Here is a 26,812-nt window from a genome sequence, read left to right as displayed (position 1 = left end):
GGGTGACTGTGGTATTTCAGATAGAGAATAACTGCAGTAAAAGTAGGGTGACTGTGGTATTTCAGATAGAGAATAACTGCAGTAAAAGTGGGGTGACTGTGGTATTTCAGATAGAGAATAACTGCAGTTAAAGTAGGGTGACTGGTATTTCAGATCGAGAATAACTGCAGTTAAAGTGGGGTGACTGTGGTATTTCAGATAGAGAATAACTGCAGTAAAAGTGGGGTGACTGTGGTATTTCAGATAGAGAATAACTGCAGTAAAAGTGGGGTGACTGTGGTATTTCAGATAGAGAATAACTGCAGTAAAAGTGGGGTGACTGTGGTATTTCAGATAGAGAATAACTGCAGTAAAAGTAGGGTGACTGTGGTATTTCAGATAGAGAATAACTGCAGTAAAAGTGGGGTGACTGTGGTATTTCAGATAGAGAATAACTGCAGTTAAAGTAGGGTGACTGGTATTTCAGATCGAGAATAACTGCAGTTAAAGTGGGGTGACTGTGGTATTTCAGATAGAGAATAACTGCAGTAAAAGTGGGGTGACTGTGGTATTTCAGATAGAGAATAACTGCAGTAAAAGTGGGGTGACTGGTATTTCGGATAGAGAATAACTGCAGTAAAAGTAGGGTGACTGTGGTATTTCAGATAGAGAATAACTGCAGTAAGTTGTGTGACTGGTATTTCAGATGCAGAATAACTGCAGTAAAAGTGGTGTGACTGTTGTATTTCAGATGCAGAATAACTGCAGTAAAAGTAGGGTGACTGTGGTATTTCAGATGCAGAATAACTGCAGTAAAAGTGGTGTGACTGTGGTATTTCGGATAGAGAATAACTGCAGTAAAAGTGGGGTGACTGTGGTATTTCAGATAGAGAATAACTGCAGTAAAAGTAGGGTGACTGTGGTATTTCAGATAGAGAATAACTGCAGTAAAAGTGGGGTGACTGTGGTATTTCAGATAGAGAATAACTGCAGTAAAAGTAGGGTGACTGTGGTATTTCAGATAGAGAATAACTGCAGTAAAAGTGGGGTGACTGTGGTATTTCAGATAGAGAATAACTGCAGTAAAAGTAGGATGACTGGTATTTCAGATAGAGAATAACTGCAGTAAGTTGTGTGACTGTGGTATTTCAGATAGAGAATAACTGCAGTAAAAGTGGTGTGACTGTGGTATTTCAGATAGAGAAAAACTGCAGTAAAAGTGGGGTGACTGTGGTATTTCAGATAGAGAATAACTGCAGTAAAAGTGGGGTGACTGTGGTATTTCAGATAGAGAATAACTGCAGTAAAAGTAGGGTGACTGTGGTATTTCAGATAGAGAATAACTGCAGTAAAAGTAGGGTGACTGTGGTATTTCAGATGCAGAATAACTGCAGTAAAAGTGGGGTGACTGGTATTTCAGATGCAGAATAACTGCAGTAAAAGTGGTGTGACTGTTGTATTTCAGATGCAGAATAACTGCAGTAAAAGTAGGGTGACTGTGGTATTTCAGATGCAGAATAACTGCAGTAAAAGTGGTGTGACTGTGGTATTTCGGATAGAGAATAACTGCAGTAAAAGTGGGGTGACTGGTATTTCAGATAGAGAATAACTGCAGTAAAAGTAGGGTGACTGTGGTATTTCAGATAGAGAATAACTGCAGTAAAAGTGGGGTGACTGTGGTATTTCAGATAGAGAATAACTGCAGTAAAAGTAGGGTGACTGTGGTATTTCAGATAGAGAATAACTGCAGTAAAAGTGGGGTGACTGTGGTATTTCAGATAGAGAATAACTGCAGTAAAAGTAGGATGACTGGTATTTCAGATAGAGAATAACTGCAGTAAGTTGTGTGACTGTGGTATTTCAGATAGAGAATAACTGCAGTAAAAGTGGTGTGACTGTGGTATTTCAGATAGAGAAAAACTGCAGTAAAAGTGGGGTGACTGTGGTATTTCAGATAGAGAATAACTGCAGTAAAAGTAGGGTGACTGTGGTATTTCAGATAGAGAATAACTGCAGTAAAAGTGGGGTGACTGTGGTATTTCAGATAGAGAATAACTGCAGTAAAAGTGGGGTGACTGTGGTATTTCAGATAGAGAATAACTGCAGTAAGTTGTGTGACTGTGGTATTTCAGATAGAGAATAACTGCAGTAAAAGTGGTGTGACTGTGGTATTTCAGATAGAGAATAACTGCAGTAAAAGTGGGGTGACTGTGGTATTTCAGATAGAGAATAACTGCAGTAAAAGTAGGGTGACTGTGGTATTTCAGATAGAGAATAACTGCAGTAAAAGTGGGGTGACTGTGGTATTTCAGATAGAGAATAACTGCAGTAAAAGTAGGGTGACTGTGGTATTTCAGATAGAGAATAACTGCAGTAAAAGTAGGGTGACTGTGGTATTTCAGATAGAGAATAACTGCAGTAAAAGTAGGGTGACTGTGGTATTTCAGATAGAGAATAACTGCAGTAAAAGTGGGGTGACTGTGGTATTTCAGATAGAGAATAACTGCAGTAAAAGTGGGGTGACTGTGGTATTTCGGATAGAGAATAACTGCAGTAAAAGTGGGGTGACTGGTTTTTCAGATGCAGAATAACTGCAGTAAAAGTGGTGTGACTGTTGTATTTCAGATGCAGAATAACTGCAGTAAAAGTGGGGTGACTGTGGTATTTCAGATGCAGAATAACTGCAGTAAAAGTGGGCTGACTGTGGTATTTCAGATAGAGAATAACTGCAGTAAAAGTGGGGTGACTGGTATTTCGGATAGAGAATAACTGCAGTAAAAGTAGGGTGACTGTGGTATTTCAGATGCAGAATAACTGCAGTAAAAGTGGGGTGACTGGTATTTCAGATGCAGAATAACAGCAGTAAAAGTGGTGTGACTGTTGTATTTCAGATGCAGAATAACTGCAGTAAAAGTAGGGTGACTGTGGTATTTCAGATGCAGAATAACTGCAGTAAAAGTGGTGTGACTGTGGTATTTCGGATAGAGAATAACTGCAGTAAAAGTGGGGTGACTGTGGTATTTCAGATAGAGAATAACTGCAGTAAAAGTGGGGTGACTGTGGTATTTCAGATAGAGAATAACTGCAGTAAAAGTGGGGTGACTGTGGTATTTCAGATAGAGAATAACTGCAGTAAAAGTGGGGTGACTGTGGTATTTCAGATAGAGAATAACTGCAGTAAAAGTAGGGTGACTGTGGTATTTCAGATAGAGAATAACTGCAGTAAAAGTGGGGTGACTGTGGTATTTCAGATAGAGAATAACTGCAGTTAAAGTAGGGTGACTGGTATTTCAGATCGAGAATAACTGCAGTTAAAGTGGGGTGACTGTGGTATTTCAGATAGAGAATAACTGCAGTAAAAGTGGGGTGACTGTGGTATTTCAGATAGAGAATAACTGCAGTAAAAGTGGGGTGACTGGTATTTCGGATAGAGAATAACTGCAGTAAAAGTAGGGTGACTGTGGTATTTCAGATGCAGAATAACTGCAGTAAAAGTGGGGTGACTGGTATTTCAGATGCAGAATAACTGCAGTAAAAGTGGTGTGACTGTTGTATTTCAGATGCAGAATAACTGCAGTAAAAGTAGGGTGACTGTGGTATTTCAGATGCAGAATAACTGCAGTAAAAGTGGTGTGACTGTGGTATTTCGGATAGAGAATAACTGCAGTAAAAGTGGGGTGACTGTGGTATTTCAGATAGAGAATAACTGCAGTAAAAGTAGGGTGACTGTGGTATTTCAGATAGAGAATAACTGCAGTAAAAGTGGGGTGACTGTGGTATTTCAGATAGAGAATAACTGCAGTAAAAGTAGGATGACTGGTATTTCAGATAGAGAATAACTGCAGTAAAAGTGGGGTGACTGTGGTATTTCAGATAGAGAATAACTGCAGTAATTTCAGATAGAGAATAACTGCAGTAAAAGTGGTGTGACTGTGGTATTTCAGATAGAGAATAACTGCAGTAAAAGTGGGGTGACTGTGGTATTTCAGATAGAGAATAACTGCAGTAAAAGTAGGGTGACTGTGGTATTTCAGATAGAGAATAACTGCAGTAAAAGTGGCGTGACTGTGGTATTTCAGATAGAGAATAACTGCAGTAAAAGTGGTGTGACTGTGGTATTTCAGATGCAGAATAACTGCAGTAAAAGTGGGGTGACTGTGGTATTTCAGATAGAGAATAACTGCAGTAAAAGTAGGGTGACTGTGGTATTTCAGATGCAGAATAACTGCAGTAAAAGTGGGGTGACTGGTATTTCAGATGCAGAATAACTGCAGTAAAAGTGGTGTGACTGTTGTATTTCAGATGCAGAATAACTGCAGTAAAAGTGGGGTGACTGTGATATTTCAGATGCAGAATAACTGCAGTAAAAGTGGGGTGACTGTGGTATTTCAGATAGAGAATAACTGCAGTAAAAGTGGGGTGACAGGTATTTCGGATAGAGAATAACTGCAGTAAAAGTAGGGTGACTGTGGTATTTCAGATGCAGAATAACTGCAGTAAAAGTGGGGTGACTGGTATTTCAGATGCAGAATAACTGCAGTAAAAGTGGTGTGACTGTTGTATTTCAGATGCAGAATAACTGCAGTAAAAGTAGGGTGACTGTGGTATTTCAGATGCAGAATAACTGCAGTAAAAGTGGTGTGACTGTGGTATTTCGGATAGAGAATAACTGGTGGGGTGACTGTGGTATTTCAGATAGAGAATAACTGCAGTAAAAGTGGGGTGACTGTGGTATTTCAGATAGAGAATAACTGCAGTAAAAGTGGGGTGACTGTGGTATTTCAGATAGAGAATAACTGCAGTAAAAGTGGGGTGACTGTGGTATTTCAGATGCAGAATAACTGCAGTAAAAGTGGGGTGACTGTGGTATTTCAGATAGAGAATAACTGCAGTAAAAGTGGGGTGACTGTGGTAATTCAGATGAGAATAACTGCAGTAAAAGTGGGGTGACTGTGGTATTTCAGATGCAGAATAACTGCAGTAAAAGTGCAGAATAACTGCTGTAAAAGTGGTGTGACTGTTGTATTTCAGATAGAGAATAACTGCAGTAAAAGTAGGGTGACTGTGGTATTTCAGATAGAGAATAACTGCAGTAAAAGTGGGGTGACTGTGGTATTTCAGATGCAGAATAACTGCAGTAAAAGTGGGGTGACTGTGGTATTTCAGATAGAGAATAACTGCAGTAAAAGTGGGGTGACTGTGGTATTTCAGATAGAGAATAACTGCAGTAAAAGTAGGGTGACTGTGGTATTTCGGATGCAGAATAACTGCAGTAAAAGTGGGGTGACTGTGGTATTTCAGATAGAGAATAACTGCAGTAAAAGTAGGGTGACTGTGGTATTTCAGATGCAGAATAACTGCAGTAAAAGTGGTGTGACTGTGGTATTTCGGATGCAGAATAACTGCAGTAAAAGTGGTGTGACTGTGGTATTTCAGATAGAGAATAACTGCAGTAAAAGTGGGGTGACTGTAGTATTTCAGATAGAGAATAACTGCAGTAAAAGTGGGGTGACTGTGGTATTTCAGATAGAGAATAACTGCAGTAAAATGGGGTGACTGTGGTATTTCAGATAGAGAATAACTGCAGTAAAAGTGGGGTGACTGTGGTATTTCAGATAGAGAATAACTGCAGTAAAATTGGGGTGACTGTGGTATTTCAGATAGAGAATAACTGCAGTAAAAGTAGGGTGACTGTGGTATTTCAGATAGAGAATAACTGCAGTAAAAGTGGGGTGACTGTGGTATTTCAGATAGAGAATAACTGCAGTAAAAGTGGGGTGACTGTGGTATTTCAGATAGAGAATAACTGCAGTAAAAGTGGGGTGACTGTGGTATTTCAGATAGAGAATAACTGCAGTAAAAGTAGGGTGACTGTGGTATTTCAGATAGAGAATAACTGCAGTAAAAGTGGGGTGACTGTGGTATTTCAGATAGAGAATAACTGCAGTAAAAGTAGGATGACTGGTATTTCAGATAGAGAATAACTGCAGTAAGTTGTGTGACTGTGGTATTTCAGATAGAGAATAACTGCAGTAAAAGTGGTGTGACTGTGGTATTTCAGATAGAGAATAACTGCAGTAAAAGTGGGGTGACTGTGGTATTTCAGATAGAGAATAACTGCAGTAAAAGTAGGGTGACTGTGGTATTTCAGATAGAGAATAACTGCAGTAAAAGTGGGGTGACTGTGGTATTTCAGATAGAGAATAACTGCAGTAAAAGTGGGGTGACTGTGGTAGTTCAGATAGAGAATAACTACAGTAAGTTGTGTGACTGTGGTATTTCAGATAGAGAATAACTGCAGTAAAAGTGGTGTGACTGTGGTATTTCAGATAGAGAATAACTGCAGTAAAAGTGGGGTGACTGTGGTATTTCAGATAGAGAATAACTGCAGTAAAAGTAGGGTGACTGTGGTATTTCAGATAGAGAATAACTGCAGTAAAAGTGGGGTGACTGTGGTATTTCAGATAGAGAATAACTGCAGTAAAAGTAGGGTGACTGTGGTATTTCAGATAGAGAATAACTGCAGTAAAAGTAGGGTGACTGTGGTATTTCAGATAGAGAATAACTGCAGTAAAAGTGGGGTGACTGTGGTATTTCAGATAGAGAATAACTGCAGTAAAAGTGGGGTGACTGTGGTATTTCGGATAGAGAATAACTGCAGTAAAAGTGGGGTGACTGGTTTTCAGATGCAGAATAACTGCAGTAAAAGTGGTGTGACTGTTGTATTTCAGATGCAGAATAACTGCAGTAAAAGTGGGGTGACTGTGGTATTTCAGATGCAGAATAACTGCAGTAAAAGTGGGCTGACTGTGGTATTTCAGATAGAGAATAACTGCAGTAAAAGTGGGGTGACTGGTATTTCGGATAGAGAATAACTGCAGTAAAAGTAGGGTGACTGTGGTATTTCAGATGCAGAATAACTGCAGTAAAAGTGGGGTGACTGGTATTTCAGATGCAGAATAACTGCAGTAAAAGTGGTGTGACTGTTGTATTTCAGATGCAGAATAACTGCAGTAAAAGTAGGGTGACTGTGGTATTTCAGATGCAGAATAACTGCAGTAAAAGTGGTGTGACTGTGGTATTTCGGATAGAGAATAACTGCAGTAAAAGTGGGGTGACTGTGGTATTTCAGATAGAGAATAACTGCAGTAAAAGTGGGGTGACTGTGGTATTTCAGATAGAGAATAACTGCAGTAAAAGTGGGGTGACTGTGGTATTTCAGATAGAGAATAACTGCAGTTAAAGTAGGGTGACTGGTATTTCAGATCGAGAATAACTGCAGTTAAAGTGGGGTGACTGTGGTATTTCAGATAGAGAATAACTGCAGTTAAAGTGGGGTGACTGTGGTATTTCAGATAGAGAATAACTGCAGTAAAAGTGGGGTGACTGTGGTATTTCAGATAGAGAATAACTGCAGTTAAAGTAGGGTGACTGGTATTTCAGATAGAGAATAACTGCAGTTAAAGTGGGGTGACTGTGGTATTTCAGATAGAGAATAACTGCAGTAAAAGTGGTGTGACTGTGGTATTTCGGATGCAGAATAACTGCAGTAAAAGTGGTGTGACTGTGGTATTTCAGATAGAGAATAACTGCAGTTAAAGTAGGGTGACTGGTATTTCAGATAGAGAATAACTGCAGTAAAAGTGGGGTGACTGTAGTATTTCAGATAGAGAATAACTGCAGTAAAAGTGGGGTGACTGTGGTATTTCAGATAGAGAATAACTGCAGTAAAAGTGGGGTGACTGTGGTATTTCAGATAGAGAATAACTGCAGTAAAAGTGGGGTGACTGTGGTATTTCAGATAGAGAATAACTGCAGTAAAAGTGGGGTGACTGTGGTATTTCAGATAGAGAATAACTGCAGTAAAAGTAGGGTGACTGTGGTATTTCAGATAGAGAATAACTGCAGTAAAAGTGGGGTGACTGTGGTATTTCAGATAGAGAATAACTGCAGTAAAAGTGGGGTGACTGTGGTATTTCAGATAGAGAATAACTGCAGTAAAAGTGGGGTGACTGTGGTATTTCAGATAGAGAATAACTGCAGTAAAAGTGGGGTGACTGTGGTATTTCAGATAGAGAATAACTGCAGTAAAAGTAGGATGACTGGTATTTCAGATAGAGAATAACTGCAGTAAAAGTGGGGTGACTGTGGTATTTCAGATAGAGAATAACTGCAGTAAGTGGTGTGACTGTGGTATTTCAGATAGAGAATAACTGCAGTAAAAGTGGTGTGACTGTGGTATTTCAGATAGAGAATAACTGCAGTAAAAGTGGGGTGACTGTGGTATTTCAGATAGAGAATAACTGCAGTAAGTGGTGTGACTGTGGTATTTCAGATAGAGAATAACTGCAGTAAAAGTGGGGTGACTGTGGTATTTCAGATAGAGAATAACTGCAGTAAAAGTAGGGTGACTGTGGTATTTCAGATAGAGAATAACTGCAGTAAAAGTGGGGTGACTGTGGTATTTCAGATAGAGAATAACTGCAGTAAAAGTAGGGTGACTGTGGTATTTCAGATAGAGAATAACTGCAGTAAAAGTAGGGGGACTGTGGTATTTCAGATGCAGAATAACTGCAGTAAAAGTGGGGTGACTGTGGTATTTCAGATGCAGAATAACTGCAGTAAAAGTGGGGTGACTGTGGTATTTCAGATAGAGAATAACTGCAGTAAAAGTAGGGTGACTGTGGTATTTCAGATGCAGAATAACTGCAGTAAAAGTGGGGTGACTGGTATTTCAGATGCAGAATAACTGCAGTAAAAGTGGTGTGACTGTTGTATTTCAGATGCAGAATAACTGCAGTAAAAGTGGGGTGACTGTGGTATTTCAGATGCAGAATAACTGCAGTAAAAGTGGGGTGACTGTGGTATTTCAGATAGAGAATAACTGCAGTAAAAGTGGGGTGACTGGTATTTCGGATAGAGAATAACTGCAGTAAAAGTAGGGTGACTGTGGTATTTCAGATGCAGAATAACTGCAGTAAAAGTGGGGTGACTGGTATTTCAGATGCAGAATAACTGCAGTAAAAGTGGTGTGACTGTTGTATTTCAGATGCAGAATAACTGCAGTAAAAGTAGGGTGACTGTGGTATTTCAGATGCAGAATAACTGCAGTAAAAGTGGTGTGACTGTGGTATTTCGGATAGAGAATAACTGCAGTAAAAGTGGGGTGACTGTGGTATTTCAGATAGAGAATAACTGCAGTAAAAGTGGGGTGACTGTGGTATTTCGGATGCAGAATAACTGCAGTAAAAGTAGGGTGACTGTGGTATTTCAGATAGAGAATAACTGCAGTAAAAGTAGGGTGACTGTGGTATTTCAGATGCAGAATAACTGCAGTAAATGTGGGGTGACTGTGGTATTTCAGATAGAGAATAACTGCAGTAAAAGTGGGGTGACTGTGGTATTTCAGATAGAGAATAACTGCAGTAAAAGTAGGGTGACTGTGGTATTTCAGATAGAGAATAACTGCAGTAAAAGTGGGGTGACTGTGGTATTTCAGATAGAGAATAACTGCAGTAAAAGTGGGGTGACTGTGGTATTTCAGATAGAGAATAACTGCAGTTAAAGTAGGGTGACTGGTATTTCAGATCGAGAATAACTGCAGTTAAAGTGGGGTGACTGTGGTATTTCAGATAGAGAATAACTGCAGTAAAAGTGGGGTGACTGTGGTATTTCAGATAGAGAATAACTGCAGTTAAAGTGGGGTGACTGTGGTATTTCAGATAGAGAATAACTGCAGTAAAAGTGGGGTGACTGTGGTATTTCAGATAGAGAATAACTGCAGTTAAAGTAGGGTGACTGGTATTTCAGATAGAGAATAACTGCAGTTAAAGTGGGGTGACTGTGGTATTTCAGATAGAGAATAACTGCAGTAAAAGTGGGGTGACTGTGGTATTTCAGATAGACAATAACTGCAGTTAAAGTGGGGTGACTGTGGTATTTCAGATAGAGAATAACTGCAGTAAAAGTGGGGTGACTGTGGTATTTCAGATAGAGAATAACTGCAGTAAAAGTAGGGTGACTGTGGTATTTCAGATAGAGAATAACTGCAGTAAAAGTGGGGTGACTGTGGTATTTCAGATAGAGAATAACTGCAGTAAAAGTGGGGTGACTGTGGTATTTCAGATAGAGAATAACTGCAGTTAAAGTAGGGTGACTGGTATTTCAGATAGAGAATAACTGCAGTTAAAGTGGGGTGACTGTGGTATTTCAGATAGAGAATAACTGCAGTAAAAGTGGGGTGACTGTGGTATTTCAGATAGAGAATAACTGCAGTAAAAGTAGGGTGACTGTGGTATTTCAGATAGAGAATAACTGCAGTTAAAGTGGGGTGACTGTGGTATTTCAGATAGAGAATAACTGCAGTAAAAGTAGGGTGACTGTGGTATTTCAGATGCAGAATAACTGCAGTAAAATGAACTCATTTGTAGCATACTGCAGTTATATTGCACCCTGACTACAATATGTTTTTCGTGAGGGCAGTCATGACATACAGGGCCTTCGGAAAGTATTCAGACCCCTTGATATTTCCCACATTTTGTTACATTACAGCCTTATTCTAAAATGTATTAAATCCATGTTTTTGTTACTCAATCTATACACAATACCCCATAATGGTGACTGTGGTATTTCAGATGCAGAATAACTGCAGTAAAAGTGGGGTGACTGTGGTATTTCGGATGCAGAATAACTGCAGTAAAAGTAGGGTGACTGTGGTATTTCGGATATAGAATATCTGCAGTAAAAGTGGGGTGACTGTGGTATTTCGGATAGAGAATAACTGCAGTAAAAGTAGGGTGACTGTGGTATTTCGGATAGAGAATAACTGCAGTAAAAATGGGGTGACTGTGGTATTTCGGATAGAGAATAACTGCAGTAAAAGTGGGGTGACTGTGGTATTTCAGATAGAGAATAACTGCAGTAAAAGTGGGGTGACTGTGGTATTTCGGATGCAGAATAACTGCAGTAAAAGTGGGGTGACTGTGGTATTTCGGATGCAGAATATCTGCAGTAAAAGTGGGGTGACTGTGGTATTTCTGATGCAGAATAACTGCAGTAAAAGTGGGGTGACTGTGGTATTTCAGATAGAGAATAACTGCAGTAAAAGTGGGGTGACTGTGGTATTTCGGATGCAGAATAACTGCAGTAAAAGTGGGGTGACTGTGGTATTTCAGATAGAGAATAACTGCAGTAAAAGTGGGGTGACTGGTATTTCTGATGCAGAATAACTGCAGTAAAAGTGGGGTGACTGTGGTATTTCAGATAGAGAATAACTGCAGTTAAAGTGGGGTGACTGTGGTATTTCAGATAGAGAATAACTGCAGTAAAAGTGGGGTGACTGTGGTATTTCAGATAGAGAATAACTGCAGTTAAAGTAGGGTGACTGGTATTTCAGATAGAGAATAACTGCAGTTAAAGTGGGGTGACTGTGGTATTTCAGATAGAGAATAACTGCAGTAAAAGTGGGGTGACTGTGGTATTTCAGATAGACAATAACTGCAGTTAAAGTGGGGTGACTGTGGTATTTCAGATAGAGAATAACTGCAGTAAAAGTGGGGTGACTGTGGTATTTCAGATAGAGAATAACTGCAGTAAAAGTAGGGTGACTGTGGTATTTCAGATAGAGAATAACTGCAGTAAAGTGGGGTGACTGTGGTATTTCAGATAGAGAATAACTGCAGTAAAAGTGGGGTGACTGTGGTATTTCAGATAGAGAATAACTGCAGTTAAAGTAGGGTGACTGGTATTTCAGATAGAGAATAACTGCAGTTAAAGTGGGGTGACTGTGGTATTTCAGATAGAGAATAACTGCAGTAAAAGTGGGGTGACTGTGGTATTTCAGATAGACAATAACTGCAGTTAAAGTGGGGTGACTGTGGTATTTCAGATAGAGAATAACTGCAGTAAAAGTGGGGTGACTGTGGTATTTCAGATAGAGAATAACTGCAGTAAAAGTAGGGTGACTGTGGTATTTCAGATAGAGAATAACTGCAGTTAAAGTGGGGTGACTGTGGTATTTCAGATAGAGAATAACTGCAGTAAAAGTAGGGTGACAGTGGTATTTCAGATGCAGAATAACTGCAGTAAAATGAACTCATTTGTAGCATACTGCAGTTATATTGCACCCTGACTACAATATGTTTTTCGTGAGGGCAGTCATGACATACAGGGCCTTCGGAAAGTATTCAGACCCCTTGATATTTCCCACATTTTGTTACATTACAGCCTTATTCTAAAATGTATTAAATCCATGTTTTTGTTACTCAATCTATACACAATACCCCATAATGGTGACTGTGGTATTTCAGATGCAGAATAACTGCAGTAAAAGTGGGGTGACTGTGGTATTTCGGATAGAGAATAACTGCAGTAAAAGTAGGGTGACTGTGGTATTTCGGATAGAGAATAACTGCAGTAAAAATGGGGTGACTGTGGTATTTCGGATAGAGAATAACTGCAGTAAAAGTGGGGTGACTGTGGTATTTCAGATAGAGAATAACTGCAGTAAAAGTGGGGTGACTGTGGTATTTCGGATGCAGAATAACTGCAGTAAAAGTGGGGTGACTGTGGTATTTCGGATGCAGAATATCTGCAGTAAAAGTGGGGTGACTGTGGTATTTCTGATGCAGAATAACTGCAGTAAAAGTGGGGTGACTGTGGTATTTCAGATAGAGAATAACTGCAGTAAAAGTGGGGTGACTGTGGTATTTCGGATGCAGAATAACTGCAGTAAAAGTGGGGTGACTGTGGTATTTCAGATAGAGAATAACTGCAGTAAAAGTGGGGTGACTGGTATTTCTGATGCAGAATAACTGCAGTAAAAGTGGGGTGACTGTGGTATTTCAGATAGAGAATAACTGCAGTAAAAATGGGGTGACTGTGGTATTTCGGATAGAGAATAACTGCAGTAAAAGTAGGGTGACTGTGGTATTTCAGATAGAGAATAACTGCAGTAAAAGTGGTGTGACTGTGGTATTTCGGATAGAGAATAACTGCAGTAAAAGTAGGGTGACTGTGGTATTTCAGATAGAGAATATCTGCAGTAAAAGTGGGGTGACTGTGGTATTTCAGATAGAGAATAACTGCGGTAAAAGTGGGGTGACTGTGGTATTTCGGATAGAGAATAACTGCAGTAAAAGTAGGGTGACTGTGGTATTTCAGATGCAGAATAACTGCAGTAAAATGAACTCATTTGTAGCATACTGTAGTTATATTGCACCCTGACTACAATCTGTTTTTCGTGAGGGCAGTCATGACATACAGGGCCTTCGGAAAGTATTCAGACCCCTTGATATTTCCCACATTTTGTTACATTACAGCCTTATTCTAAAATGTATTAAATCCATGTTTTTGTTACTCAATCTATACACAATACCCCATAATGACAAAGCAAAAACTGTTTTTTATACATTTTTGCAAGTTTATTAAAATTTAAATTAAAAAACAAGTCAGAACACAGCCTCTCTATTCTCTCATGTGATTTCAGGTCCTCTAACTGGGAAAATGTCTTTCCACAATGAGAGCAGTGGTTTTGTCTTCTCCTCCTTTGTATGTACCCGTAGGAAGCCATCACTCCCCATTGCTGACCAGAAATGAGCTACAACTGGGCTAATAACTAGCAAAGAAAATAAACAACTGTGTACACGCGGCTACACGGTTTGATTTTCAAAACAAGCACATCCACTCACTGCTCCACCTGACTTTTCAGTGCAATTAGAATCATCCTCCGATGCTCTACCTAAACAATAAAATCACAGACAGTCTTGAATAGTTCATTTTGTTTTTTTGAAAGGGGGCTGATATGAGGTTGATTCAATCACAATTCCCACAGTAATATAATAATAATAATAATAATAATAATTCCCCGTTTCAGTAGTGGGAAACGTTTATAGTGTTAACGGGGCAAAGTAAAAAGTGACGTGAAGTTCAATCTCATGCGTCTCTACAGGTATTTCTGGTGCACGGCCATCCTGGGAAAGCTGCAACAATATGATTTCATATGAACAAAACACATTTCAGAACACAGCCTCTATTCTGTCATGTGATTTCAGGTCCTCAGACCGGGAAAATGTCTTTCCGTAATTAGAGCAGTAGTAAGGCTTCTCTGCTGTATGTGTTTTTCCTGCTCTTTCAGGTTCCCTAACTGACCTAAACTCTTTCCACACTGGGAGCAGTGGACGGTCTTATCCTCACCTGAGTGTGTGTATTCTCTCATGCTTTTTCAGGTTCCCTAATCGGGTAAATGTCTTTTGACACTGAGAGCAGTGGTAGGTCTTTTTTTCTGTGTGTGTCCCCTCATGATATTTCAGGCCCCCTAACTGGGTAAAAGTCTTTCCACACAGGGAGCATTGGTAAGGCTTTTCTCCTGTGTGTTTCTTCTTATGCTCTTTTAGGTTCCCTAACTTGGCAAAATCCTTTCCGCACAAGGAGCAGTGGTAAGGTTTCTCCCCTGTGTGTGTCTTCTCATGCTCCTTCAGGTCTCCTAACCATCTAAAATTATTTCCACAATGTGAACAGGGGTAAGGCTTCTCTCCAGAGTGTATTCTCTTATGTTTGTTCAGGTTCCCTAAGTTGGTAAAACTCTTTCCACACTGAGAGCAGTGGTAGGTCTTCTCCACTCCTGTGTGTGTTCCTTCATGATTTTTCAGGCTCACTAAATGGGTAAAACTCATTCCACACTGGCAACATAGGAAAGGCTTTTCTCCTGTATGTATCCTCTCATGCTCTTTAAGGCTCCCTATCCGGGTAAAACTCTTCCCACAGTGGGGACACTGGTAAGGCTTCTCTCCGTTGTGTATTTTCTCATGTTTTTTCAGATACCCTAACAGGGGAAAACTCTTTCCACACTGAGAGCAGTGGTAGGGTTTTTCTCCTGCGTGTATTGCTTCATGCCTATTCAGGCTTCCTAAATGTGTAAAACTTTTTCCACACTTGGAACATTGGAAAGGTTTTTCTCCTGTGTGTTTCATCTCATGCTCTTTTACATTCCCAAATGTGGTAAAATCCTTTCCACAGTAAGAGCAATGGTAAGGCTTCTCCCCTGTGTGTGTCCTTTCATGCCGCTTCAGGTTCTCTAACCACCTAAAATTCCTTCCACACTGGGAACAGATATAAGGCTTCAGTCCAGAATGTATTCTCTCATGTATTTTTAGGTGCCCTACTCGGGTAAAACTCTTCCCACATTGGGAGCAATGGTAAGGCCTCTCTCCTGTGTGTATTATTTCATGTTCTTTCAGGTTCCCTAACCGTGTAAAACCCTTTCCACACTGGGAGCATTGGAAAGGTTTCTCTCCTGTGTGTATCCTCTCATGCTCTTTCAGGTGCCTTAACAGTGTAAATTTCGTTCCACACTGGGAGCATTGGAAAGGCTTCTCTCCTGTGTGTATTCTCTCATGCTCTTTCAGATGTGATGACTGGTTAAATCTCTTTTCACAATGGGTGCATTGGAAGAGCTTTTCTCCTGTGTGTGTTCTCTCATGCTCTTTGAGCTTACATAACCACTTTAAACTCTTTCCACACTGGGAGCAGTTGTGTCCTGTCGCTGGTTTGGGAATCTCTGGGTCTGGATTCTCTGAAGGACTCTTCCCACTGTCAGAGTGAGAGTCTGGTTTCTCTCCTGCCAAATATAAAAACAGATTATTTTGTTAAACAGAGAGGCATGAATAAAACCTCCAAATGATTGAACGGTCTTCCTATGAGGTTTAATCCAGACTAGATCCCTCATTAGAAAATGGTAAATATGGATTCTGGATGCTGATTGGTTGATAGCCGTTAGATAATCCCAGGTAATACCTGTTCAAAGTTCCATTTGAATTATTATTCTTTACCACCAGTCACTACATCACTACATCCAGTCACTACGACATCACTACGACCAGTCACTACAACATCACTTCAACATCAACTCATCCAGTCACTACAACATCACTACGACCAGTCACGACAACATCACTACGACCAGTCACTACAACATCACAACGACCAGTCACTACAACATCACTACAACATCAATTCATCCAGTCACTACAACATCACTTCAACATCAATTCATCCAGTCACGACAACATCACTACGACCAGTCACTACATCACTACATCCAGTCACTACAACATCTCTACACCCAGTCACTACGACCAGTCACTACAACATCACTACAACATCACTACGACCAGTCACTACAACATCACTACGACCAGTCACTACAACATCACTTCAACATCAATTTACCCAGTCACTACAACAACACTACGACCAGTCACTACAACAACACTACGACCAGTCACTACAACATCACTACGACCAGTCACTACAACATCACTACGACATCACTACGACCAGTCAGTACAACATCACTACGACCAGTCACTACAACATCACTACGACCAGTCACTACAACCAGTCACTACAACATCACTAAAACCAGTCACTACAACATCACTACAACATCACAACTACCAGTCACTACAACATCACTACGACCTGTCACTACAACATCACAACTACCAGTCACTACAACATCACTACGACCAGTCACTACAACATCACTACGACCAGTCACTACAACATCACTACGACCAGTCACTACAACATCACTACGACATCACTACGACCAGTCACTACAACATCACTACGACCAGTCACTACAACCAGTCACTACAACATCACTAAAACCAGTCACTACAACATCACTACAACATCACTACAACATCACTACGACCAGTCACTACAACATCACAACTACCAGTCACTACAACATCACTACGACCAGTCACTACAACATCACAACTACCAGTCACTACAACATCACTACGACCAGTCACTACAACATCACTACGACCAGTCACGACAACATCACTACGACCAGTCACGACAACATCACTACGACCAGTCACTACAACATCACTACGACCAGTCACTACAACATCACTACGACCAGTCACGACAACATCACTACGACCAGTCACGACAACATCACTACGACCAGTCACGACAACATCACTACGACCAGTCACTACGACCAGTCACTACAACATCACTACAACATCACTACGACCAGTCACTACAACATCACTGTGACCAGTCACTACAACCAGTCACTACAACTTCACTACGACCAGTCACTACAACCAGTCACTACAACCAGTCACGACAACATCACTACATCCAGTCACTACAACATCACTACAACATCACTACAACCAGTCACTACAACATCACTACGACCAGTCACTACAACATCACAACTACCAGTCACTACAACATCACTACGACCAGTCACTACAACATCACAACTACCAGTCACTACAACATCACTACGACCAGTCACTACAACATCACTACGACCAGTCACGACAACATCACTACGACCAGTCACGACAACATCACTACGACCAGTCACGACAACATCACTACGACCAGTCACGACAACATCACTACGACCAGTCACTACAACATCACTACGACCAGTCACTACGACCAGTCACTACAACATCACTACAACATCACTACGACCAGTCACTACAACATCACTGTGACCAGTCACTACAACCAGTCACTACAACTTCACTACGACCAGTCACTACAACCAGTCACTACAACCAGTCACGACAACATCACAACTACCAGTCACTACAACATCACTACAACATCACTACGACCAGTCACTACAACATCACTACGACCAGTCACTACAACATCACTACGACCAGTCACTACAACATCACTACGACATCACTACGACCAGTCACTACAACATCACTACGACCAGTCACTACAACCAGTCACTACAACATCACTAAAACCAGTCACTACAACATCACTACAACATCACTACAACCAGTCACTACAACATCACTACGACCAGTCACTACAACATCACAACTACCAGTCACTACAACATCACTACGACCAGTCACTACAACATCACAACTACCAGTCACTACAACATCACTACGACCAGTCACTACAACATCACTACGACCAGTCACGACAACATCACTACGACCAGTCACGACAACATCACTACGACCAGTCACTACAACATCACTACGACCAGTCACTACAACATCACTACGACCAGTCACGACAACATCACTACGACCAGTCACGACAACATCACTACGACCAGTCACGACAACATCACTACGACCAGTCACGACAACATCACTACGACCAGTCACTACGACCAGTCACTACAACATCACTACAACATCACTACGACCAGTCACTACAACATCACTGTGACCAGTCACTACAACCAGTCACTACAACTTCACTACGACCAGTCACTACAACCAGTCACTACAACCAGTCACGACAACATCACTACATCCAGTCACTACAACATCACTACAACATCACTACAACCAGTCACTACAACATCACTACGACCAGTCACTACAACATCACTACGACCAGTCACTACAACATCACAACTACCAGTCACTACAACATCACTACGACCAGTCACTACAACATCACAACTACCAGTCACTACAACATCACTACGACCAGTCACTACAACATCACTACGACCAGTCACTACAACATCACTACGACCAGTCACGACAACATCACTACGACCAGTCACGACAACATCACTACGACCAGTCACTACAACATCACTACGACCAGTCACTACAACCAGTCACGACAACATCACTACGACCAGTCACGACAACATCACTACGACCAGTCACGACAACATCACTACGACCAGTCACGACAACGTCACTACGACCAGTCACTACAACATCACTACAACATCACTACGACCAGTCACTACAACATCACTGTGACCAGTCACTACAACATCACTGTGACCAGTCACTACAACCAGTCACTACAACTTCACTACGACCAGTCACTACAACCAGTCACTACAACCAGTCACGACAACATCACTACATCCAGTCACTACAACATCACTACATCCAGTCACTACAACATCACTTCATCCAGTCACTACAACATCATTACGACTGGAAGTAGTGATATTGTAGTGACTGGATGTAGTGATGTTGTAGTGACTGGATGTAGTGATGTTGCAGTGACTGGATGTGGTGATGTTGTAGTGACTGGATGTAGTGATGTTGTAGTGACTGGATGTAGTGATGTTGTAGTGACTGGATGTAGTGATGTTGCAGTGACTGGATGTAGTGATGTTGCAGTGACTGGATGTAGTGATGTTGCAGTGACTGGATGTAGTGATGTTGCAGTGACTGGATGTAGTGATGTTGCAGTGACTGGATGTAGTGATGTTGCAGTGACTGGATGTAGTGATGTTGCAGTGACTGGATGTAGTGATGTTGCAGTGACTGGATGTAGTGATGTTGCAGTGACTGGATGTAGTGACTGGATGTAGTGATGTTGTAGTGACTGGATGTAGTGACGTTGTAGTGACTGGATGTAGTGATGTTGTAGTGTCTGGATGTAGTGACTGGATGTAGTGATGTTGTAGTGTCTGGATGTAGTGATGTTGTAGTGATGTTGTAGTGACTGGATGTAGTGATGATGTAGTGACTGGTCGTAGTGATGTTGCAGTGACTGGATGTGGTGACTGGATGTATTGATGTGTAGTTTAGTAGGATGGAGGCTCCATAGCTGTATGGATCTGTAACTGCTACAGTGTAGTTTAGTAGGATGGAGGCTGTATGGATCTGTAACTACTACAGTGTAGTTTAGTAGGATGGAGGCTGTATGGATCTGTAACTACTACAGTGTAGTTTAGTAGGATGGAGGCTGTATGGATCTGTAACTACTACAGTGTAGTTTAGTAGGATGGAGGCTGTATGGATCTGTAACTACTACAGTGTAGTTTAGTAGGATGGAGGCTCCATAGCTGTATGGATCTGTAACTGCTACAGTGTAGTTTAGTAGGATGGAGGCTGTATGGATCTGTAACTACTACAGTGTAGTTTAGTAGGATGGAGGCTCCATAGCTGTATGGATCTGTAACTGCTACAGTGTAGTTTAGTAGGATGGAGGCTGTATGGGTCTGTAACTGATACAGTGTAGTTGAGTAGGATGGGGGCTCCATAGCTGTATGGGTCTGTAACTGCTACAGTGTAGTTTAGTAGGATGGAGGCTCCATAGCTGTATGGGTCTGTAACTGCTACAGTGTAGTTTAGTAGGATGGGGGCTCCATAGCTGTATGGGTCTGTAACTGCTACAGTGTAGTTTAGTAGGATGGAGGCTCCATAGCTGTATGGGTCTGTAACTGCTACAGTGTAGTTTAGTAGGATGGAGGCTCCATAGCTGTATGGATCTGTAACTACTACAGTGTAGTTCAGTAGGATGGAGGCTCCATAGCTGTATGGGTCTGTAACTACTACAGTGTAGTTCAGTGGGATGGAGGCTCCATAGCTGTATGGGTCTGTAACTGCTACAGTAAGTATATTTTTAAGTTGAAGAATTCTTTCACGCGGTTTCAAAAAGCCGTATCGCAAGTAATGATTGACTTTCTAAAACACACACGGCTCGTCTCAGACTAGACACAACATAGTACATTTACATCCAGGACACTGAAATTAGTTTGTTTAGTTACATAAGACAGATGGTTATTTAAGGCAAAAATGAAGGTGTGGTGGTTGACTGGTGTGGGTGAGTGAGCGTATAACACGAACCTCTAGCAAAGGTTGCGAGTTCGAATCTCAACACGGATAACTTTAGCATTTTTAGCTAATTAGCTACTTTTGAACTACGTACTACTCTTTTTTTTAGCTAGTTTGCAACGACTTAGCATGTGAGCTAAAACCCTTCCCCTTCTGAGGCCAGGTTGTAACACACGCTTCTTGATTGTTGTTCACATGAGTCAGTCGCCGGCTGAAATCTGTCGGGAGAATAAGCAGAACGCTGCCTGGAATTCTATCTGGTGTCTTCCAATCAAACTCATTGAAATCTGCCTGGAGTTCTATCTGGTGTCTTCCAATCAAACTCCTTGAAATCTGCCTGGAATTCTATCTGGTGTCTTCCAATCAAACTCCTTGAAATCTGCCTGGAGTTCTATCTGGTGTCTTCCAATCAAACTCCTTGAAATCTGCCTGGAATTCTATCTGGTGTCTTCCAATCAAACTCCTTGAAATCTGCCTGGAGTTCTATCTGGTGTCTTCCAATCAAACTCCTTGAAATTTGCAGTTGTGTCTTTAAAAAAACACACACTATGTTGTTCTTTAGTGTATTTATATATCGCTTTTCAACAGTAAAAGTTTTTTTTAAAGTCACCTGAGGACGTCTTTAACTATTCATACGATACAGAAAAACATAACCAAGTGTAGTGTCCTTTTAGAAATCACACATTAGTTCAACAACTGCAGAGTTTGTGTCCCTGTTTAAGATATTACTTACTGGAGTTAATCAGATCTCCAGTCTTCTCTTCTTCTGCTTCTTCCTCCTCCAATGTGACAGTAATCTCCTTATTTTCCTCCTCCACTCCAAAATCGTAATCCTCTTCTTTCACTGTGACAGTAAACTCCTCGTCTTCCTCCTCTTTCACTTTGAACGCGCCTTCCTCTTCTTTCGTCGTAACAGCCTCGCCCTTAACTACTTCCTTCACGGTAACAGCCTCACCCTCTACTTGTTTTTGTATTGTAACAGCCTCATCTTCCTCCTCCTCTTTCACGGGAGCATCTTTCTCCGTCCAGCAGACCTCTTCTTCAGCAGGAAGAGAGTATTTGAGTAAACTCATGGTCGGGGATGTTAGCTAAACTAGTGCTAACTAAACCAGCCGACTGACAACAACGTCAATATGAAATTAAATGGGGGTAGCTAGTTGTTTCCACAAAAGTACGTGTAAAACATAGTGGCAAATAAACCACGAAATTGTCCCAAAGATCTTGAATGTTCCGACTTTGTTGTCTAGCGAGCTACCGAGGTGGCTGCAGTTGTTGAAGAAGCGTTCCGTCCACTAGATTATACGTCACAGTAGAAACATCGCCTGAAAGACACATATCGCCATCTGCTGTCTGGAGGGAGGAAACGCAGTTGAGGGAATGTTTATTTTTTGTCTATTAAATAATATTATATTAACACTTTTACAAAGAAAATAACGTGTTGATTGATTAGTTATGCATTTTTAGTACGAATTTCAAACAAACTTTATATCAATCAAATTGATTTATAAAGCCCTTTTTAAATCAGCCGATGTCACAAAGTGACTCTATTATGACTATCAGAGCTCTATTTTGACCATCAGAGAGGTTCATATTCTATTATGACTACCAGAGAGCTCCATATCTATTATGACTATCAGAGAGATCCATATTCTATTATGACTACCAGAGAGCTCCATATTCTATTATGACTATCAGAGAGCTCCATATTCTATTATCAGAGAGCTTCATATTCTATTATGACTATCAGAGAGCTCCATATTCTATTATCAGAGAGCTCCATATCTATTATGACTATCAGAGAGCTCCATATTCTATTATGACTATCAGAGAGCTTCATATTCTATTATGACTATCAGAGAGCTCCATATTCTATTATGACTATCAGAGAGCTCCATATTCTATTATGACTATCAGAGAGTTCCATATTCTATTATGACTATCAGAGCTCCATATTATATTATGACTACCAGAGAGCTCCATATTATATTATGACTACCAGAGAGCTCCATATTCTATTATGACTATCAGAGAGCTCCATATTCTATTATGACTATCAGAGAGCTCAATATTCTATTACCAGAGAGCTCCATATTATATTATGACTATCAGAGAGCTCCATATTCTATTATGACTATCAGAGCTCCATAGTCTATTATGACTATCAGAGAGCTCCATATTCTATTATGACTATCAGAGAGCTCCATATTCTATTATGACTACCAGAGAGCTCCATATTCTATTATGACTACCAGAGAGCTCCATATTCTATTATGACTATCAGAGAGCTCCATATTATATTATGACTACCAGAGAGCTCCATATTCTATTATGACTATCAGAGAGCTCCATATTCTATTATGACTATCAGAGAGCTCCATATTCTATTATGACTACCAGAGAGCTCCATATTCTATTACCAGAGAGCTCCATATTCTATTATGACTATCAGAGAGCCTCATATTCTATTATGACTATCAGAGCTCCATAGTCTATTATGACTATCAGAGAGCTCCATATTCTATTATGACTATCAGAGAGCTCCAAATTCTATTATGACTATCAGAGAGCTCCATATTCTATTATGACTACCAGAGAGCTCCAAATTCTATTATGACTATCAGAGCTCCATAGTCTAGTATGACTATCAGAGAGCCCCATATTCTATTATGACTATCAGAGAGCTCCATATTCTATTATGACTATCAGAGAGCTCCAAATTCTATTATGACTATCAGAGCTCCATAGTCTAGTATGACTACCAGAGAGCTCCAAATTCTATTATGACTATCAGAGAGCTCCATATTCTATTATGACTATCAGAGAGCTCCAAATTCTATTATGACTATCAGAGCTCCATAGTCTAGTATGACTATCAGAGAGCCCCATATTCTATTATGACTATCAGAGAGCTCCATATTCTATTATGACTATCAGAGAGCTCCAAATTCTATTATGACTATCAGAGCTCCATAGTCTAGTATGACTATCAGAGAGCTCCATATTATATTATGACTATCAGAGAGCTCCATATTCTATTATGACTACCAGAGAGCTCCATATTATATTACCAGAGAGCTCCATATTCTATTATCAGAGAGCTCCATATTATATTATCAGAGAGCTCCATATTCTATTATGACTATCAGAGAGCTCCATATTCTATTATGACTATCAGAGAGCTCCATATTCTATTATGACTATCAGAGAGCTCCATATTCTATTACCAGAGAGCTCCATATTCTATTATGACTACCAGAGAGCTCCATATTCTATTATCAGAGAGCTCCATATTCTATTATCAGAGAGCTCCATATTCTATTATGACTATCAGAGAGCTCCATATTCTATTACCAGAGAGCTCCATATTCTATTATCAGAGAGCTCCATATTCTATAATGACTACCAGAGAGCTCCATATTCTATAATGACTACCAGAGAGCTCCATATTCTATTACCAGAGAGCTCCATATTCTATTATCAGAGAGCTCCATATTCTATTATCAGAGAGCTCCATATTCTATTATCAGAGAGCTCCATATTCTATTATGACTATCAGAGAGCTCCATATTCTATTACCAGAGAGCTCCATATTCTATTATCAGAGAGCTCCATATTCTATAATGACTACCAGAGAGCTCCATATTCTATAATGACTACCAGAGAGCTCCATATTATATTACCAGAGAGCTCCATATTCGATTATCAGAGAGCTCCATATTATATTATCAGAGAGCTCCATATTATATTATCAGAGAGCTCCATATTCTATTATCAGAGAGCTCCATATTCTATTATCAGAGAGCTCCATATTCTATTATCAGAGAGCTCCATATTATATTATCAGAGAGCTCCATATTATATTATGACTACCAGAGCTCCATATTCTATTATGACTACCAGAGAGCTCCATATTCTATAATGACTACCAGAGAGCTCCATATTATATTACCAGAGAGCTCCATATTATATTATCAGAGAGCTCCATATTCTATTATGACTACCAGAGAGCTCCATATTATATTATCAGAGAGCTCCATATTCTATTATGACTATCAGAGAGCTCCATATTATATTATGACTATCAGAGAGCTCCATATTCTATAATGACTACCAGAGAGCTCCATATTATATTATCAGATAGCTTCATATTATATTATCAGAGAGCTCCATATTCTATTATCAGAGAGCTCCATATTCTATTATGACTATCAGAGAGCTCCATATTATATTATCAGAGAGCTCCATATTATATTATCAGAGAGCTCCATATTCTATTATCAGAGAGCTCCATATTCTATTATCAGAGAGCTCCATATTATATTATGACTATCAGAGAGCTCCATATTCTATTATGACTACCAGAGCTCCATATTCTATTATCAGAGAGCTCCATATTCTATTATGACTACCAGAGAGCTCCATATTCTATTATCAGAGAGCTCCATATTATATTATGACTATCAGAGAGCTCCATATTCTATTATGACTACCAGAGATCCATATTCTATTATCAGAGAGCTCCATATTCTATTATGACTACCAGAGCTCCATATTCTATTATGACTACCAGAGAGCTCCATATTCTATAATGACTACCAGAGAGCTCCATATTATATTATCAGAGAGCTCCATATTCTATTATCAGAGAGCTCCATATTCTATTATGACTACCAGAGCTCCATATTCTATTATGACTACCAGAGAGCTCCATATTATATTACCAGAGAGCTCCATATTCTATTATGACTACCAGAGCTCCATATTCTATTATGACTACCAGAGAGCTCCATATTCTATTATCAGAGAGCTCCATATTCTATTATCAGAGAGCTCCATATTCTATTATCAGAGAGCTCCATATTCTATTATCAGAGAGCTCCATATTATATTATCAGAGAGCTCCATATTATATTACCAGAGAGCTCCATATTATATTATGACTACCAGAGAGCTCCATATTCTATTATCAGAGAGCTCCATATTATATTATCAGAGAGCTCCATATTATATTACCAGAGAGCTCCATATTATATTATGACTACCAGAGAGCTCCATATTCTATTATCAGAGAGCTCCATATTATATTATCAGAGAGCTCCATATTCTATTACCAGAGAGCTCCATATTCTATTATCAGAGAGCTCCATATTATATTATCAGAGAGCTCCATATTCTATTATCAGAGAGCTCCATATTCTATTATCAGAGAGCTCCATATTCTATTATCAGAGAGCTCCATATTCTATTATGACTACCAGAGCTCCATATTCTATTATGACTACCAGAGAGCTCCATATTATATTACCAGAGAGCTCCATATTCTATTATGACTACCAGAGAGCTCCATATTCTATTATCAGAGAGCTCCATATTATATTATCAGAGAGCTCCATATTCTATTATCAGAGAGCTCCATATTCTATTATCAGAGAGCTCCATATTATATTATCAGAGAGCTCCATATTATATTATGACTACCAGAGAGCTCCATATTCTATTATCAGAGAGCTCCATATTATATTATCAGAGAGCTCCATATTCTATTACCAGAGAGCTCCATATTATATTATCAGAGAGCTCCATATTCTATTATCAGAGAGCTCCATATTCTATTATCAGAGAGCTCCATATTCTATTATCAGAGAGCTCCATATTATATTATCAGAGAGCTCCATATTATATTATCAGAGAGCTCCATATTATATTATCAGAGAGCTCCATATTCTATAATGACTATCAGAGAGCTCCATATTCTATAATGACTATCAGAGAGCTCCATATTCTATTATGACTATCAGAGAGCTCCATATTATATTATGACTACCAGAGAGCTCCATATTCTATTATCAGAGAGCTCCATATTATATTATCAGAGAGCTCCATATTCTATTACCAGAGAGCTCCATATTCTATTATCAGAGAGCTCCATATTATATTATCAGAGAGCTCCATATTCTATTATCAGAGAGCTCCATATTCTATTATCAGAGAGCTCCATATTCTATTATCAGAGAGCTCCATATTATATTATCAGAGAGCTCCATATTATATTATCAGAGAGCTCCATATTCTATAATGACTATCAGAGAGCTCCATATTCTATAATGACTATCAGAGAGCTCCATATTCTATTATGACTATCAGAGAGCTCCATATTCTATTATGACTACCAGAGAGCTCCATATTATATTATCAGAGAGCTCCATATTATATTATGACTA

General features: G+C 39.9%; 1 protein-coding gene across 1 annotated transcript; it reads right to left on the bottom strand.

Moving 5' to 3' along the window:
• Positions 1 to 13,387: 13,387 nt before the first annotated feature.
• Positions 13,388 to 22,055, bottom strand: LOC135570632 (gastrula zinc finger protein XlCGF26.1-like). The gene is made up of 2 exons (XM_065016579.1): positions 21,325 to 22,055; positions 13,388 to 15,595 (listed from the first exon to the last, which is right to left on the bottom strand). The coding sequence occupies exons 1-2, from the start codon at positions 21,662 to 21,664 to the stop codon at positions 14,169 to 14,171; spliced, it is 1,767 nt and encodes a 588-aa protein (XP_064872651.1). The 5' UTR covers positions 21,665 to 22,055; the 3' UTR covers positions 13,388 to 14,168.
• Between the last annotated feature and the right edge of the window lie 4,757 nt (positions 22,056 to 26,812).

This window comes from Oncorhynchus nerka, unplaced genomic scaffold, assembly GCF_034236695.1.
Source record: "Oncorhynchus nerka isolate Pitt River unplaced genomic scaffold, Oner_Uvic_2.0 unplaced_scaffold_967, whole genome shotgun sequence".
In the NCBI taxonomy this organism is placed as follows: Eukaryota; Metazoa; Chordata; class Actinopteri; order Salmoniformes; family Salmonidae; genus Oncorhynchus; species Oncorhynchus nerka.
The sequence above is the reverse complement of the archived record's forward strand: the minus strand, read 5'-3'. Positions and strand labels throughout refer to the sequence as shown.

What these genes read in the sequence shown, in the direction of transcription:
- LOC135570632 (XM_065016579.1), bottom strand. Translation starts at nt 21,664, where the DNA reads ATGAGTTTACTCAAATACTCTCTTCCTGCTGAAGAAGAGGTCTGCTGG. An exon ending in TGGAGATCTGATTAACTCCA is followed by an intron (nt 15,596 to 21,324) that starts GTAAGTAATATC and finishes TATATTTGGCAG; the next exon opens with GAGAGAAACCAGACTCTCAC.